General features: G+C 39.0%; 1 protein-coding gene across 3 annotated transcripts in view; it reads left to right on the top strand.

Moving 5' to 3' along the window:
* Nucleotides 1-16384, top strand: part of LOC124787804 (translation factor GUF1 homolog, mitochondrial) — a 141645-nt gene that overhangs the window by 76442 nt on the left and 48819 nt on the right. For all 3 annotated transcript variants that reach the window (XM_047254727.1, XM_047254726.1, XM_047254728.1), the window contains exon 6: nt 2895-3032. In XM_047254727.1, coding sequence (XP_047110683.1) covers nt 2895-3032 — 138 coding nt within the window. The remainder of the gene's footprint in view (nt 1-2894; nt 3033-16384) is intronic.

Raw genomic sequence — 16384 nt, forward strand, 5'->3', positions numbered from 1 at the left:
CGTCGTTATTTGCACCAGATCTCGGATGTGCTTCCGGCTTTCAGGCACACATCACCCTATGGCTGGATGCACATCCTCGCTTTTTCCGGGCCCGGCCCCTTCCAGTGGCCTTACAGCCAGTGGTCAAGCAGAAACTTGATCGGCTCCAGGCCGCTGGTGTGCTGGAGCCTGTAACTTACAGTGCATGGGCGACACCACTGGTGGTCATACAGAAACCCAATGGGTCCCTTTGGCTGTGTGGGGACTGCGGTGCTACAGTCAATGCTCAGTCCCTCGTTGACACTTACACCATTCCCCGACAGGAAGACCTTGCCAAGCTTGCCGGGGGAGAGTATTTTTCCAAGATCGACCTGGCTGAGGCGTACCACCAGTTGCCCTTGAATGCCAAATCTCAGAACATCATGGTTATCAACACGCCTTTCAGATTGTGTAAGTACAAGTGCCTTCCCTTTGGTGTCTCTTCGGCGCCGGCCATTTTCCAGTGCTTCCTGGAGCAGCTTACACAGCCTATCCCTGCCTGTGTGAATTATGTGGATGACATCTTGGTCACCGGGCGTTCCCACCAGGAACATTTGCAAAACCTCGCGCCTTATTTCAAGCTCTGCAGTCTGCTGGTCTACGCTGTTGGCTGGACAAGTGTTGTTTTTTTCAACCGGAAGTGGAATAATTAGACCACTTTCTTAGCAAAGACGGCATTCGCTCTTCGGGTCATAATGTCCCAAGGACTTATCTGAACTGCAGGTGTTTTTGGGCAAGGTTACTTATTACTTAAAGTTCTTGCACCAGGCTGCCTCCGTTGCTCAACCCTCCAATCACTTGCATCGCAAAGGGGTACCTTTTGTGTGTTTTGTGGCGGTGTTCGTAGCGACAAACAATTCGCTGTAGAAACGGCTTACGAAGTCACCGCCACACTTTTAATAGCGGGCCGACCGGTCCGCTGGAACAGTGAACAGAAAGATGAAAACCCAAACACTCTGATTAAATAAAAGTCGGTACTTATCTTTATTTACGAAGATACAGAAACACAGTTGTGAACTCCGTATCTACAGTAATCTGTCTAGTTCGAGTCGGAGCGGTTAGGTCAGCGTCGGCTGACGACAAACAACAACTCTGCTGCGATGAACACACAACTGACTAGCAAGTACACAATTCGGTGGCGAGTATACAACTGAGCGGCGAATACAGAACTGCCCTAGCGCTCGCGACTCCAGCGCTTAAGAAGCCAGAAGCCAGCGGTGGCGCGCGCAGACTTGCGGCCATTTGCTGTCTCGCTGGCGCTGCTTATGCGGACGGCGTCCGGACTTTGATGCTGCCAACCTTTTGGCAGCGGGCTCGGGTGGCATTACTGGCTAGGACATAACAGTGTGGACTCCTGCCTGTGACCAGGTTTTTCTCCATTTAAAGGCGATGCTGAAGTCCGCCCCTTGCCTTACTCCCTTCTCTCCAGACCGCCCCTTGGTTGTGGCAGCTGATGCGTCGGCATACGGCCTTGGGGCCGTCCTCGCGCACCGGGATGCCGATGGCTCCGAACAGCCCATTGCTTATGCCTCTAAGACGTTGACCCCAGCACAACGGAACTACTCCCAGATTGTTGTAGCAGTCAAGCAACAGTTATGATTTCAGCATGACAAGGTCCCACCACAATTTTTCATTGATGTCTGAGAATATCTTGTCCCCAGTTGTTGAACTGGGAGGGGTGGACCAGTACCATGGTCACTACGTTCTCCTGGCCTCACTCCTATATAGTTGTTTTAGTGAGGAAAATGAAGCATTTGATTTACAAGATACCAATAGTTACGCAAGATGAGCTTGTTGCTCTTTTGGTTGAAGCTGCAGACATTATTTGTAAAACATCTGGTTGCTTCGAGTGCTTTAGACAATCATTAGCTTGCAGATGCCAATTGTACATCCATGTAAATGGATGACATTGTCAGCAACATCACTAAAACAATATTCATCACAGGGCAGTCTGAAAACTGTCTCTAATGATCCTCCATGAACCCCTAGTGGGGAACCTGAGTACTTGTAGTATTTTTGTCACATAGAAAAGAGTTTCATTTTATCTCTTCTAAACACAAAAATTTTGAATACATAGTTTTTTTACACCCTGTATATCTTGTGTAGGGATCACGAAATAGAAGAGAGATTATCGTGCCTAATGAAGCATACAGGCAGTCTCTTTTCCCCCTCACTCAAAACAAGATTCGAATAGCACATAAAACCACTGATGCCGATACAAAATACCGTCTGACATGCACTGTACAGTGGCTTCTGGAATGTGTGTAGATGCAGATGTAAATCAATTGCTTAACTGTGCTCAGGTGCTAAGAACTTCTTCCAGAATATTGCTGTTAGCTACACTGTTATCATTTTGTGTCGATTGCTTCAGTGTATCTAGAAATGTAAAACATTAAATTTATTGTTCACAGTTTATACCTACTGTAATTATATACAAAATGCCAAAATATAATTTATTCAAAGACAGATTGATGATGTGCAAGTATTGACACTGACACAATTCATTAATTGAAATATCTTGAGAGTAGTTATTAGACCAAAAAACATATATAGGTCATCATTCATCCACGAACAAGATCAGCAAGCATTTAACAAAACAAGTAGCAAATTTCACTGAATAGAGAAAGAAAGCTGAGGATATTCTAGTGACCAGGCACTTTATTTATGAGGAAGAGGCAAAAGCAAAAAAATGCAACATTTAATTGCTGATATTTGGGCTGCTCTTGTACATCTCATATTCTTTTTTGTGTGTATTCACCAGTATAATAATTGCAGTTAAATTTCTGCTAATTATATATAGTTTTTGCTGTTTTACTTGTTTAGAATAACAAAAAAATCTTTTTAACCCTTCATTCTAAAGCACTGTTTCATTGCAGCCAAAATAATTGGAGAAAAGAACATTAAACAGTATGGAGGAGAAGAGATATTATTTTCAAATCCCTCTCACTTTCCACCTACATCAATCATAGCTGAGTTACAAGAACCAACAGTCATGGGGACAATTATAACTCCAGGTATATTTTATGTAATACTTACGATCCCAGTGATAATTCTGCTGATCACAAGAAAAACCTGGACAAATGTCATTTTTATAAAATTGTTTCCATTAACATTATGAGACTGTAAAGTTAAGCCTAGATATATTTTCTTTCGAATAGCTCGTATTCTTGTTTCCTGCATGGGAGATCTTATGATACTATGTGTTTCTAATTTGTTTGTAATTCCCTCAAACTTTGCAATTTGTATCCTTAGTAATGATCTGGATGTTTGTGTTCTTTTTGTAGTTATTTAAGCATGTTTTTGAATCTATAGGTGAGTTTTACATTGTAAAGCCAATGATTTGTTTGACATGTGCTGCAGTGCACTGCATGATTTTGACTTTCATTTTTGAAGTATGTTTATTTAGATTGTGCATCTGCATAGTTCACTAATGCCCTATGCCAGTGGTCATATTCATTGAAATGTTAAGTGAAGGGGTTGAAGGGGAACATTTCACATGGGCCCATTACAGAGCTCTTGTGCTTTGATGAAGAAGAGAATATGGCTATTCCTTTAATTCCATAAAGCCTAATTAAGAAGATTGACACTGTTGAGAATGCCTCCTACGATGAACAGTGAGCAGTGAATGGCTGTTTGGTTCACCTACATTTCACTTAAACAAAGCTCTCTGTGTGCAGTATTGGATGACTTTGCCTGTTCCATAGAATGCATAATAGCAATTATTGATCAATGGTTCAAGTCATAGCCCTTTGTCATTATTGGCTTAACCTTCTGGGTGCTGAATCAATGGTTCAAAATTATTGAATCTGCCAACAGCTGTCCATTATGTTTCACATGGTAATACTTTGTCACTATTTCACTGAGTTAAGCGTTACAGCACTTTCATCACGCTCACTGCACCAGCTGCCTCCTCCTCCCAACGTATGTTTGTATGATATGTACGACTGTACTATAGTGACAATATAGTCACCTTTTTTTCTGCTAACAGATATGCTTACAGAGAAATGTCAAAGATAATGTTAAATTAATTAGAGTAATTGAATCAAAAGGAAGACTCATTTCAGGAAACTATATAATTGCAAGGAGGCACAACAGCTGTCCATTACTTATCTTCAGCAAACAAAAATTTTTGTTTCTCCTCAGTTCTCGTAACATGTGGGTCTGCCATATCCTGGGGCTTCAATAACCTGTCGCTCATTTCCAGTCTTTCCAAACTTATCTCTCATTCCTCCCTTATGAATGAAGTAATAGCTCTAAAAGCTAGAATTAGTATTTCCACTCTTAAAAGTGTATTCGGAATACTGGAATTTTATCTACTACAAACTTAAGTACTGGGCGTTAATTAGAGCAGATATGTTGACAGACATGTAAGCAGTCCTCACTTGCTGTTCATGGATGTAATGAGTAGAATACCTCAATTACAGTGTAAACCACACTGTCGTAAGGCAACCAGTATTAATTAACTTAACAAAGTGCAGAAGCAGTAGAAATTAGGAATAGTAAGATAAGCAAATACTGAAACAAAAATTGTTGAGGCAATGAATATAATAAATTCCCACATAAAACAGATTCAGGTAACTCAGAAAGAGACAGAGATCCAAAAAATTTTCCCCATTTCGGCATACACTAGCATTATTACACTAATCAACATTACACTCTATGAATGGTTACACAATGACACTGAAAATGTGTGAATAACAAATTTGACAAATTGTAAGTTTAATGTTTGTCAAATGCTGAATTTGTTTGTATCTTTTCAATGTCCATTTACAAAGTAACACAAAAACATCCAAAAAGTAAGCTGATCTTTAACCAAGTTCACAATTAATGTAATAATAATGTGGGAGAATAACTGCAGAGCAGTGCTGTATAACACAGAGTTTGGCAGGTGACCATCAGCATATTTTTTTTTTTTATTATTTACTCATGTCCAGAACATAACATACAATCAGCATAAATAAATGTATCATAGTGTACATAAATGAGTGGAAGAATCCATTAATGTTCAGTTTCATGACTGTCAATCAGTTGTGGAAACATTAAGAACCATAATAAAATATCTATAAATGTGTGTATAAAGTGACCTAAAACAACCTTGTTAAACTAGTTGTAGAGGAAGCAAATACCAGACTGAAATTCGCTGGAAGAATCCTAGGGAAATCACTCACCTGTTGTGGAATTATGTATGGAGCATTGAAACCCGTAACAGAAAACAATATCACATTAGCTTTTTAACTCTTGCTTTTTTTGTAATAAAAGTACACACATTCAAACACAAAAGCACACGGATGCTAAAATGTACATTGCTGCAACCACAGCAAGAATGAATATTGATTATTAATCATTAAAAGCAGTTACCTGGGCTGCTGAAGGTGAGGAAATAGTAGGGAAGGACGCACAAGGCAAGGAGGGGAGAAAGGGATAGAGTGAGACAAGTCTTTCTACAGAAGATTCTCCCGTAGAAGGAATCTCTGCATCTAAACTATTGCCCGTAATCTCTCATCCTACATTCAATGCACAGCACACTTCCTTCACTACCTTTCCACAGTTCCTGTCATGTTACCACCGGACTCCATGTTGGTCACTGTGGAAGTGACGTCCTTGTGCGCCAACATCCCACAGCTAAATAACCTTATGGTCATTAGAACCTACATTTCCCAAGATCCTCCTGATTATTTCACTTTAAAAGGACAAATCTTTAAACAAGTCCAAGCCACTGCCGTGGGTACTCACATGGACCCATCCTACGCTGCTGAGCGAGGTGGCGCAGCGGTTAGCACACTGGACTCTGTAATCTTACCCTCCCAAACATCACTATTAAATTCACAGCTTTAAATATCTTCATTATTTTCAAAAGCTTCGAGAGGTGTAAGATATACAAAATAATAACTTTTTATTTATCTTCATTATCTCATTGTTGTTGTCGATGATGGCTCAAAGTCTTGTCTAGGGGTACATTCTCGCTGCTGAAAATTTTGGTTTAATATTGTGGGTTCTTGTTGCACTAAATAATTGATGAAGATTTGCCTGTTGCTATTAATATCTTTTTTTTTTTTATTTTATCCCATTCTTCTATTCCACACTTATTTCACAATCTCCATTTTTGTCACACACAGATTACATTATTAGAGACAAGGTTAGCAAAATATATGTTTCCATCTGAGGCATGCCAACCACTACCTACATTCTGTGGTACTCCCATTATTTCAAAGAGTTTACAAAGCAAAAGAGTTTACAAACTTTCTTTACCTTAGAAGAATTTTCACCAAATTATATCATTATTTTTTAAAAAAAACAGAAATAAATTTAATAATTAGAGTTAGATTGTACAATTAATATTAAGAATTTTAAGTATACCAGAAATCTCATAATTTCAAAAGAAGAGTAATTTTAACTGTTAGTACATATCAATTCTCTCTCTCTCTTCTTAGCGATCAAAGGCCCTGTAGACCATGTGCTGCATCAACGATCTGCTTCCACCGCCTTCTATCTCTCGCAGCCTCTCTCCACCCTGCGGAAATTCCTAATGCTGCGATGTCCTTCTCTATGTCATCTTTCCACCTTGCACAAGGTCGGCCCAATTGTCTTGTTGCCTGGAGAGTTCCTTCAAATGCTTTCTTGGAGATTCTGTTGTTTTCCATTCTGGCCACATGTCCACATTGCAGTCTCCTACTTTTTAGTTTCTGGATGATATTGGGTTGCTTCATTAACTGATAAATTTCATTGTTCTTTTGAATTCTCCAACACAGGTCCCCAGATGTTTCTCATTACTTTTCTTTCAAAAACATTCAGTTTTTCTCTTTCATTCTTTGTAAGCATCCAGCTTTCTGAACTGTACAGTACTGTTGTTGTTGTGGTCTTCAGTCCTGAGACTGGTTTGATGCAGCTCTCCATGCTACTCTATCCTGTGCAAGCTTCTTCATCTCCCAGTACCTACTGCAGCCTACATCCTTCTGAATCTGCTTAGTGTATTCATCTCTTGGTCTCCCTCTATGATTTTTACCCTCCACGCTGCCCTCCAATACTAAATTGGTGATCCCTTGATGCCTCAGAACATGTCCTACCAATCGATCCCTTCTTCTGGTCAAGTTGTGCCACAAACTTCTCTTCTCCCCAATCCTATTCAATACTTCCTCATTAGTTATGTGATCTACCCATCTAATCTTCAGTATTCTTCTGTACCACCACATTTCGAAAGCTTCTATTCTCTTCTTGTCCAAACTATTTATCGTCCATGTTTCACTTCCATACATGGCTACACTCCATACAAATACTTCCAGAAATTACTTCCTGACACTTAAATCTATACTCGATGTTAACAAATTTCTCTTCTTCAGAAACGCTTTCCTTGCCATTGCCAGTCTACATTTTATATCCTCTCTACTTCGACCATCATCAGTTATTTTGCTCCCCAAATAGCAAAACTCCTTTACTACTTTAAGTGTCTCATTTCCTAATCTAATTCTCTCAGCATCACCCGACTTAATTCGACTTCATTCCATTATCCTCGTTTTGCTTTTGTTGATGTTCATCTTATATCCTCCTTTCAAGACCCTATCCATTCCATTCAACTGCTCTTCCAAGTCCTTTGCTGTCTCTGACAGAATTACAATGTCATCGGCGAACCTCAAAGTTTTTATTTCTTCTCCATGGATTTTAATACCTACTCCAAATTTTTCTTTTGTTTCCTTTACTGCTTGCTCAATATACAGATTGAATAACATCGGGGAGAGGCTACAACCCTGTCTTACTCCCTTCCCAACAACTGCTTCCCTTTCGTGTCCCTCGACTCTTATAACTGCCATCTGGTTTCTGTACAAATTGTAAATAGCCTTTCGCTCCCTGTATTTTACCCCTGCGACCTTTAGAATTTGAAAGAGAGTATTCCAGTCAACATTGTCAAAAGCTTTCTCTAAGTCTACAAATGCTAGAAACGTAGCTTTGCCTTTCCTTAATCTTTCTTCTAAGATAAGTCGTAAGGTCAGTATTGCCTCACGTGTTCCAGTATTTCTACGGAATCCAAGCTGATCTTCTCCGAGATCGGCTTCTACTAGTTTTTCCATTCGTCTGTCAAGAATTTGCGTTAGTATTTTGCAGCTGTGGCTTATTAAACTGATTGTTCGGTAATTTTCACATCTGTCAACACCCGCTGTCTTTGGGATTGGAATTATTATATTCTTCTTGAAGTCTGAGGGTATTTCACCTGTTTCATACATCTTGCTCACCAAATGGTAGAGTATTGTCAGGACTGGCTCTCCCAAGGCTGTCAGTAGTTGTAATGGAATGTTGTCTACTCCTGGGGCCTTGTTTCGACTCAGATCTTTCAGTGCTCTGTCAAACTCTTCACGCAGTATCGTATCTCCCATTTCATCTTCATCTACATCCTCTTCCATTTTCATAATATTGTCCTCAAGTACATCGCCCTTGTATAGACCCTCTATATACTCCTTCCACCTTTCTGCTTTCCCTTCTTTACTTAGAACTGGGTTTCCATCTGAGCTCTTGATGTTCATACAAGTGGTTCTCTTATCTCCAAAGGTCTCTCTAATTTTCCTGTAGGCAGTATCTATCTTATGCCTAGTGAGATAAGCCTCTACATCCTTACATTTGTCCTCTAGCCATCCCTGCATAGCCACTTTGCACTTCCTGTCGATCTCATTTTTGAGACGTTTGTATTCCATTTTGCCTGCTTCATTTACTGCATTTTTATATTTTCTCCTTTCATCAATTAAATTCAATATTTATTCTGTTACCCAAGGATTTCTACTAGCCCTCGTCTTTTTACCTACTTGATCGTCTGCTGCCTTCACTACTTCATCCCTCAAAGCTACCCATTCTTCTTCTACTGTATTTCTTTCCCCCATTCCTGTCAATTGTCCCCTTATGCTCTCCCTGAATCTCTGTACAACCTCTGGTTCTTTCAGTTTATCCAGGTCCCATCTCCTTAAATTGCCACCTTTTTGCAGTTTCTTCAATTTTAATCTACAGGTCATAACCAATAGATTGTGGTCAGAGGCCACATCTGCCCCTGGAAATGTCTTACAATTTAAAACCTGGTTCCTGAATCTCTGTCTTACCATTATATAATCTATCTGATACCTTTTAGTATCTCCAGGGTTCTTCCATGTATACAACCTTCTTTCATGATTCTTAAACCAAGTGTTAGCTATGATTAAGTTGTGCTCTGTGCAAAATTCTACCAGGCGGCTTCCTCTTTCATTTCTTAGCCCCAATCCATATTCACCTACTACGTTTCCTTCTCTCCCTTTTCCTACTACCGAATTCCAGTCACCCATGACTATTAAATTTTCGTCACCCTTCACTATCTGAATAATTTCTTTTATTTCATCATACATTTCTTCAATTTCTTCGTCATCTGCAGAGCTAGTTGGCATATAAACTTGTACTACGGTAGTAGGCGTGTGCTTCGTATCTATCTTGGCAACAATAATGCGTTCACTATGCTGTTTGTAGTAGCTTACCCGCATTCCTATTTTCCTATTCATTATTAAACCTACTCCTGCATTACCCCTATTTGATTTTGTGTTTATAACCCTGTAGTCACCTGACCAGAAGTCTTGTTCCTCCTGCCACCGAACTTCACTAATTCCCACTATATCTAACTTCAACCTATCCATTTCCCTTTTTAAATTTTCCAACCTACCTGCCCGATTAAGTGATCTGACATTCCACACTCCAATCCGTAGAACACCAGTTTTCTTTCTCCTGATAACGACATCCTTTTGAGTAGTCCCCGCCCGGAGATCCGAATGGGGGACTATTTTACCTCCGGAATATTTTACCCAAGAGGACGCCATCATCATTTAATCATACAGTAAAGCTGCATGCCCTCGGGAAAAATTACGGCCGTAGTTTCCCCTTGCTTTCAGCCGTTCGCAGTACCAGCACAGCAAGGCCGTTTTGGTTATTGTTACAAGGCCAGATCAGTCAATCATCCAGACTGTTGCCCTTGCAACTACTGAAAAGGCTGCTGCCCCTCTTCAGGAACCACACGTTTGTCTGGCCTCTCAACAGATACCCCTCCGTTGTGGTCGCACCTACGGTACGGCCATCTGTATCGCTGAGGCACGCAAGCCTCCCCACCAACGGCAAGGTCCATGGTTCATGGAGGGGGGGGGGGTACAGTACTATGGGGCAGATAATAGTGTTGTATATCTTCATCTTTGTGGTGATTGACAAAACTTTACTTCTGAGTGGGTTGGTTAGTCAGTACAGACATCTTGACCCTGAGGCTATTCTTTCATTTATATCCATTGTTATGATATTTTTACTGTTGAAATGTGATCCAAGTTATTTAAACTGGTGAACTTTCGGTTTTCTCTTGGTTAATCAAAAGCCCTATTTTGCTGGCACTTTGCCTGAGAGATCTGTACATGTCTTTCACTCAGCAACACTATATCATCTGCATAAGCCAGGAGTTTTACTTCACTATGTTGGAATTGGAGACCATTGTATAGATGTAAATTACTCTCCCGAACCACTTTCTCTAATGCAACCGAGCGAGGTGGCGCAGTGGTTAGCACACTGAACTCGCATTCGGGAGGACGACGGTTCAATCCCGTCTCCGGCCATCCTGATTTAGGTTTTCCGTGATTTCCCTAAATCGTTGCAGGCAAATGCCGGGATGGTTCCTTTGAAAGGGCACGGCCGATTTCCTTCCCAATCCTTCCCTCACCCGAGCTTGCGCTCCGTCTCTAATGACCTCGTTGTCGACGGGACGTTAAACACTAACCACCACCTCTAATGCAAGGTTGAAGAGGTCACATCAAAGAGCTTTCCTCTGTCATAAGCCTATTTTAATTGGAAAGGTGGGGGATATGGATCCTCTGAACTTCACTGCTGCCTGGGAGCCATCCATGCACAGTTGTATCATCCTAATGATTTTACTGGGTATACTAAATTCTCGTAAGGTGTTGTAGAGGCTACTTCTGTGGATGCTGTCGTAGGCTCGCTGGAAGTCAATGAAGAGACAGTGGATGTTTTTGTTAAATTCCCAGTATTTCTCAAAGATCTGTTGTATAGTAAACAAATTATCAGTTGTGGAGCGGTTTGTTCAAAATCCAGCCTGGTAATCTTGAATAATGTTTTCCGCATAAGGTTTAAGTTTTTCCAGAATGGTCATTGACAGGATTTTGTATGTTATGTTCAGCAAACTGATTCCTCTGTAATTTCCACATTCCATTCTGTGTCCTTTCTTGTGTATGGGACAAATTATTGCAGTTTTCCATTCTTCAGGCAGTGTTTCAGTTTTCCAGATCATTGTGATAAGGTTATAAATTTCTTTGTGTAGTTTGCTTCCGCCCTCTTTTAACATCTGTGCTGATATCTGGTCCTCACCTGCTGCCTTGTTGTTTTTGAGCTTTTGAAGGGAGTGGGTCACTTCCTGTTCTGTGATTCTACATTCGTCATTATTAATGCTGTCGCTCTCAGACATTGTGTAATTGATGGTTATGCGCAGGTCAGTGGAATTTAACATTTCTGAGAAATACTCTTTCCATCTTTCTAGGATACCTTCCAGCTGCGTTAGCATATTTTGATTTTTATCTTTTATGAATAGGTTTTCACTTTGATAACCTCTCTTATTTTTCTTTGTATACTGAAACAACTTCTTTGAGTTTCCATTCCTGCTTTCCACTTCTATAGATTCTACGACTCCAGTTAGATATTTCCTTTTCTCTGTTCACAGAACTCTTGCTGTTTCTCTTCTAACCGCATTGAACATCTCCCTCCTGTCCTCACTCTCCTTATTATGCAGCCATACCATCCTGGCTTCTTTCCTCCTTTCTACTGCTCTCTGGCACTTTTCATTGAACCATTTCTGTTTCTTCATTTTCTTTTTCTTGCCCAGTGTTCTTTCTGCTGCATCTGTTACTACAGTCTTTATTCTTTCCCAAGCCTTCTCGACACTATTTTCCTCCTCAGCTTCTTGCAATGCTGTAAATCGGTTATTTATTTCAATCACATAGGCTTCTTTAACAGACAGTTCCTTCAGTCGTTCGATGTCTAAATTAGGTTTTGGTGTGGCTTTTGGTTGTTGATTCCAAATCATCTTTATTTTCATCTTTCGTACCACTAGGAAATGATCCGAGCCAATTTCAGCTCCTCCATACATTCTGACATCTCTTATAAATGAAGTGAAATGTTGATCTGTCACAACATGGTCAATCTGATTTACTGTTTTGCCATCTGGAGAGCACCATATCGATTGTAATACATTAATTTATTTTATATACATTTTAGCCTGAAATGTAATAAATCATATGAATTCTTTTTATGGAACAGCTGAAATAATTTTAACCTATGCAAGAATCGATAGTATACATGGTATCGGTTATCTCTACATTTAAAAAAATAAAAAAAAATTTAAAAAAAGGTGGGGGGGGGGGGTTAATGTTAGAGGAGGGTGACTCATTATAATATCCCCCTCACAGAATTTGGAAACAGAGTGTTTACAATATTTTGTGACAGACTATAAGGCTTGCCAAACGGTTTACAAAATCGTACCTGGGTCATTCCATGTCAATTCAACCAATTTGAGAAAATGTTCCAGCTGATAGTCACAGATTTGGTTGAAATTTAGCACACCAATGCTACTAAGTATGGAACACTCATGTACAAACTTTTAAGTTCCCCTGCCAATTAGTTCCAGAATTATGGCTTATGAAAGAAGGTGGCATGACCCGGAAATTGCAACCCGCATCTGGCAATCTATCTTCAGACCCAACTTCAGGTCTTCCACACAGTCCAGTGAAATTTTTATAACCCAGTAACACCCGTTAAGTGAACACACTCCATGAATCAAAACACCAACAACATATTTATCAGGGAAAATAAAAAATTTCAAAATGTGATTAAAAAAATGTAATACATTAAAAGGTACATATTGTAGGCGCCCCCTATGCCAAATATAATCACTCAAAAAGGGTATACATTTTTTGTGGTAAGCTTAATGTAGCCTAAACACACACAGAACTCATCATGCCCATATCACTCACAAAAACTGAGTTACATGCACACGAAAATACAAAAATTTGAAAAATTACCTGAAAAACATGGATTTCTGAAGTGTGGTAGCACAAAAGGGGCAAATGGTATCCAAGCCAAATATCACACACTGCATAAATAGACCATAATGATGTATATCTCAAACTTTCAGCATGTTATTGCAAGACATTTGTGTACAATGGAAGTTGACAGATGTATTTTGTGATGTGGCCATTGTTCCACAACGCAATTTTGTAAAAACATATCGTAAACTGTTCTGCCTCTTCTTATCCTCTCCCACAATTGTTTAATCACTAAGCAACAACATATAGACAGATTAACACAACCTATCATTAATGTTTACTGCACCTTAACTGCTAAAAACCAGTCGATTGTGCTTCGAACAGAAGTTCTCCCACACTTTAGCTACTGTACTCTGTACATTGAGTGGCAAATTGTACTGTCTTCCTGACACTGTGGTAGGAACTGGAACTGTCATAAGAATATGTTCAAAAGGAATTCAACACCTGTCTGCCAAATGTGGCCAATGAAATGATGTTGCTGGTCCTGCTGGTGGCATGAAGTTCACAAATACATCACCTTCTGCTTCACAGCACTCTGCAACACATCCTAAGTACCATTTGTCATCATAAACAGCAATAACATAGCAAACTGGTTGTATGTTGCTGCTTTTGCTTCTGAATCCTGATTCAGACACACTCTGAAGACACGTCTTCCTTCTGTTCAACTTCAGATACTTGTGCCACATTATTAATATTGTTATTATTCTCTGCCAGGTACTTAAATGAGATTTGCAGAGTACCCATGTAGATGTAGATGTAGATGTATAATTGCAAGTGTAAATTGGGGGTCCTGTACTTGTTGTGTTTCCTCGCCCCAAAACTGTGGACCTTCATTGAGGCAGACCACCATTTCCCAAATAGTTGCCTCTATGATAGTTTCTCCTATTATACTGCCCATGGTTATCCCATTATTCCTGTTCTGCTGAGGTTCAAAATTTCTGTCTCTATTACCATTTTGACCTTGATCGAAGTTACCACCATCTCTGTTTCTGTAATTGTGACCATTGTGATCTCTATCATTTCGATTATTATTGTACATGTTTGTTTCTAATGCTCTATCCAGCCTGTCTACATATTGTAAAAATTGTACTAGACAATCATCAGACCTGTGTACTAAATCCCACTCCAACCTTTCTTGTAATCTTCTTTTTAGTGCATCAATTAATGTCATTTCGTCTAACGGCCTGTCAAGGTGTGCTAATTTCTTAAGTTGATTCTTACAAAACTCTGTCAGTGTATCGTCCCTATTCCTATTATTTGGACCATTCAAAAATTCACTTTTAATTCTCCCTTGTTCATTTTCTGACCAAAATTTATTTAAAAAACTTTTCTCAAAACTTTTATACTTCTCCCACTGACTTAAATTTAGATTTACCCCCAACAGAGCTTTGCCTTCAAGACATCTTTTAACAAATTTAATCTTTTGGTCATCACTCATGCCTGACACAAAACTATCCCTACAGTGGTGTAGAAAATCCACTGGATGTAAATTGTCTGCTGGAAAACTTTTTATTGGAATGTTGGACCATGCAAAGTTGTTTGAAGACGTATTGTTGTGAATGAAATTCCTGAGCTACTGAAATTTTTTGATCTAAAACACTTACATTAGTTAGCATACTGTTTTCAACATTAAAATTTTTTTTATCTAAACTACTAAAGTTATGTTCCATTCTTTCTGCTATGGCTTTCTGTTCAGCTCTGATGTCATCAACATTCTTTGTTTGTTGTGCAAATTGGGCCATGAACTCTTTTCCAAAACAATAAACTTATTTTCTAATACATCGACTTTTTCATTCACACTTTTGAATCCCTCTGACAACCCATCTTTTAGTTCCGAAACCTCATTACTAAGTTGGTGTATTTGGTATTGTACCCAGTCCATTTTATCATTGTTTTCACTCAATTTTGCCAGAATCAACTGCATAACGTCAGTTTTAACTGTGCGTCGTACACTTTCACTTGGTTTAAACATGTCTTGGTTATTTGGCTATGTCTTACAGCTTTCACTTCATCACCACTACCCTCATCTCTAATCATTTTTCTAGCAATCACATGAGACCAAAAAAAAAAAACCTTCACAGATAGCTTGTACTTATCTTTTCTGATGTCCTTCATCGTAGTTGTGAAGTCCTCTTTAAATTCATCCGGTCCGTCATTGTTGATATCATATGAAATTCTCGTCACTGTTGATACGACTTTGTTGGGCAGCTCTCTGGTCTTCTTTCTTAAGGTGAATGGAGTTTCCGTATGTATATAAAAACTATAAATGATGTATAAGTATCCTTTCTTCTTCTGCAACAGACAAAACTTTGTTATCAGACAACAAATCAAGGCTGACAACACCACTTGTAATCTTACCCTCCCACACATCACTACTAAATTCACTGTTTGAATATCTTCACTATTTTCAAAAGCTTCGAGAGGTGTACAATATACAAAATAAGAACTTTTTACTTATCTTCATTATCTCGTTGTTGTTGTCGATGGCTCAAAGTCGTGTTGTGTCTAGGAGTACATTCTTGCTGCTGAAAATTTCTATTTAGCATTGCGGGTTCTTGTTGCACCAAATAACTGATGAAAATTTGTCTGTTGTTATCAATATCTTTTTATTTTATCCCATTCTTCTATACCACACTGACTTCACAATCTCCATTTTTGTCACATCACGAATTACATTATTAGAGACAAAGTTAGCAAAATAGATGCGTTTCCATCTGAGGCATGCCCACCACTACCTACATTCTGCGGTACTCCCATTATTTCAAAAAGTTTACAAAGCAAAAGAGTTTACAAACTTTCTTTACCAAAGAACAATCTTCACCAAATTATATGATCATTTTATAAATAAATCAGAAATAAATGTAATAATTAGATTTAGATTGTACAATTAACAATATGAATTTTAAGTATACCAGAAATTTCATAATTCCAAATATTTTTAAAAGAAATGCAATTTTAACTGTTATTGACATATCGATTGTAACACATTAATTTCTTTTTTATACATTTTACCCTGAAATACAATACATCATATGCCAAATTACATGAATTCTTTTAATGAAACAGCTGAAATAATTTTAACCTACACAAGAATTGATCATATACATGGTATCAGTTGTCTCTATATTTAAAAAGGGGGGAGGGGCATTAGAGGAGAGTGACTCGTTATAACTCGTGTTTGGGAGGATGACATTTCAAACTTATCTTCGGCCATCCTGATTTAGGTTTTCCGTGATCTCCCTAAATCATTTCAGGCAAATGCCAGGATGGCTGGTTTC

This window comes from Schistocerca piceifrons, chromosome 3 (assembly GCF_021461385.2).
Source record: "Schistocerca piceifrons isolate TAMUIC-IGC-003096 chromosome 3, iqSchPice1.1, whole genome shotgun sequence".
NCBI lineage: Eukaryota > Metazoa > Arthropoda > Insecta > Orthoptera > Acrididae > Schistocerca > Schistocerca piceifrons.